Source organism: Puccinia triticina, chromosome 5A (genome assembly GCF_026914185.1).
Source record: "Puccinia triticina chromosome 5A, complete sequence".
In the NCBI taxonomy this organism is placed as follows: Eukaryota; Fungi; Basidiomycota; class Pucciniomycetes; order Pucciniales; family Pucciniaceae; genus Puccinia; species Puccinia triticina.
This window is the reverse complement of record NC_070562.1, coordinates 10,981-13,004: the sequence shown is the minus strand read 5'-3', so window position 1 is coordinate 13,004 and position 2,024 is coordinate 10,981. Positions and strand designations below refer to the sequence as shown.

Genomic DNA, 2,024 nt, shown 5'->3' with positions numbered 1-2,024 from the left:
TATGTACTTACAAACCATACAAACACTCGCTCTCTCTCTTGAAATACATTTTTCCCTTGGGGGAGTTTTCATCTCATTCTAGTTTTAGGATACACAGTTCTACAGAGGGTAGAGAGCTTCGCGGTTATTGCGTGAAGTTTCAACAGGTTTCGCCAGAAACATGTGGCCATCCAAGTGAAAGGTCCCCACGAGGCGTGACATGAGGAGGGACGTGCATGGCTGCTGTGACAGGTCAGGCATGGGTTTCCCCAATCACCGAATCCTTCCAACCGACCAGGCCGAGCCGATACATACAGCCACCTGATAAATATATACCATCAAGAAGCCGTCCATCCCTTTCCAGAACCGGATATGTCAGCAATCGACCCCAAAAAGAAGCTCGTTTACGCCATCCTGGAATTTTTGAACGATTCTATCAAGGATGGTACCGTTCGCAGCGATGACCAAGAATCCATGGAGGTCTGTGCTTAATTCAAATATTAGCTCTCATCCTTCCAAGAGAAGAGCTTCATCTGACGTTCATGTTCTTATCAGGTTGCAATGCAGTGTATCTCCGAGTCGTTTTCTGTTGAATGGTCTGCCGATTCCCCCAACAGCGCTTTGTCAGTCAAACCTAGTAGTTTATTGAGCATCTTTGAGGTTTTTCTCAAAACACAAAAAAAAATTGTTCGTATCTCGATCCCTCAAAAAAAGCTCAAGCTACCCCCATCAAAACTAGACCCTAAATATTGATGCGATCTCGGTTCACTCTTACCTTCAGGCGAGTACTTCAACCGATTCTTCATCTCAACCTACTCAAAGTACATCCGCAACCAACAAATCTCAAGAGGCCGAGTTGCTGAAAGCAGCGGGCAACCAGCTGGTCTCGCAGCGTGACTTCTCGGCTGCAATCGCTAAATACACCGAGGCCATTCAACTCGATCCGACCAATCCTGTCTACTACTCGAACAGGGCAGCAGCGCAAAGTCAATTGGGTGCTCATGACGAGGCTATCGAGGATGCCTTAAAGGCTTTAGAAGTAGATCCTACTTTTGCTAAGGCCTATTCCCGACTGGGGCATGGTTATTTCAGCTCTTGTCAATACGATAAAGCCGTTGAAGCGTACGAAAAAGGTTTAGAATTGGAACCCGACGTAAGGCAGTTTTCCTTCATCAACCAAAAAAAAAAAAAATGCGCACTGACAATTCTTCATCCTCAGAATACTACCATTCGGAATTCATTGGCAACGGCCAAGTCAAAAGCCAAGAGCTCTTCTTCACTAAACACGACAGGCAATCCGCCTGGTTCTTCAAGCTCTGCACGTGGCGCTATGCCCGGCGCGGGGGGTCCTGGTGGCATGCCTGACCTCGCAAGCTTGATGAACAATCCCATGATGGCCCAGATGTAAGTTAGACGTACTGATCACTGTCCACTAAGCAGCTGTACTTATTTTTTTCGTGCATGAACAGGGCCCAGAGCCTGATGGCCAACGGTGGCATGGAACGAATGATGCAAAACCCCATGGTTCAGCAAATGATGAATAGCTTAGGTGGCGCGGGGGGTGGCGGAATGCCCGACCTCTCTCAAGTAAGTCGATCTTATATATCACCCGTCTCCCACTAAACAGGTGCTTAGTGATCCTTTCTTTGTTGATGGCTCAGCTCATGAATGACCCAGCCGCACGAGAATTAGCCTCCAGCTTGATGGGCGGACTCGGCGGAGGTGCACCAGGCGCTGGCCCGAATAATGATAAGGCGAAGCCTTAAGCTCAAGGCCGTCATCACTCGTCCCTTGTTCTTCGACTCCATACTTTTCTGCTATGGTTACCTACTGCACATATAACTTACTGGGCAATCATGAAAACAAATTACCCCACCATTTCCACCTCGGCTTGATTCAAAGTCTAAGGCCTTTCAAGCAATATATACAGAGAAACCATATTGAAAGCTGTACATTTCACTACATCACATCTCTTCGTCATCGCAGTGTTTGTCGATAAGGCGCATCCTATCCTGCAGGTCTGCTCTGAGCGCAACATTTGCGAG

At 47.5% G+C, this 2,024-nt stretch overlaps 1 protein-coding gene across 1 annotated transcript; it reads left to right on the top strand.

Annotated features, from left to right (window-relative positions):
• Positions 1-351: 351 nt before the first annotated feature.
• PtA15_5A2 (uncharacterized protein) lies at positions 352-1,745 on the top strand (the record flags this gene model as incomplete). The annotated part of the gene is made up of 6 exons (XM_053169046.1): positions 352-459; positions 535-666; positions 761-1,132; positions 1,199-1,383; positions 1,449-1,566; positions 1,641-1,745. The coding sequence occupies 6 exons, from the start codon at positions 352-354 to the stop codon at positions 1,743-1,745; spliced, it is 1,020 nt and encodes a 339-aa protein (XP_053019987.1).
• Positions 1,746-2,024: the final 279 nt, after the last annotated feature.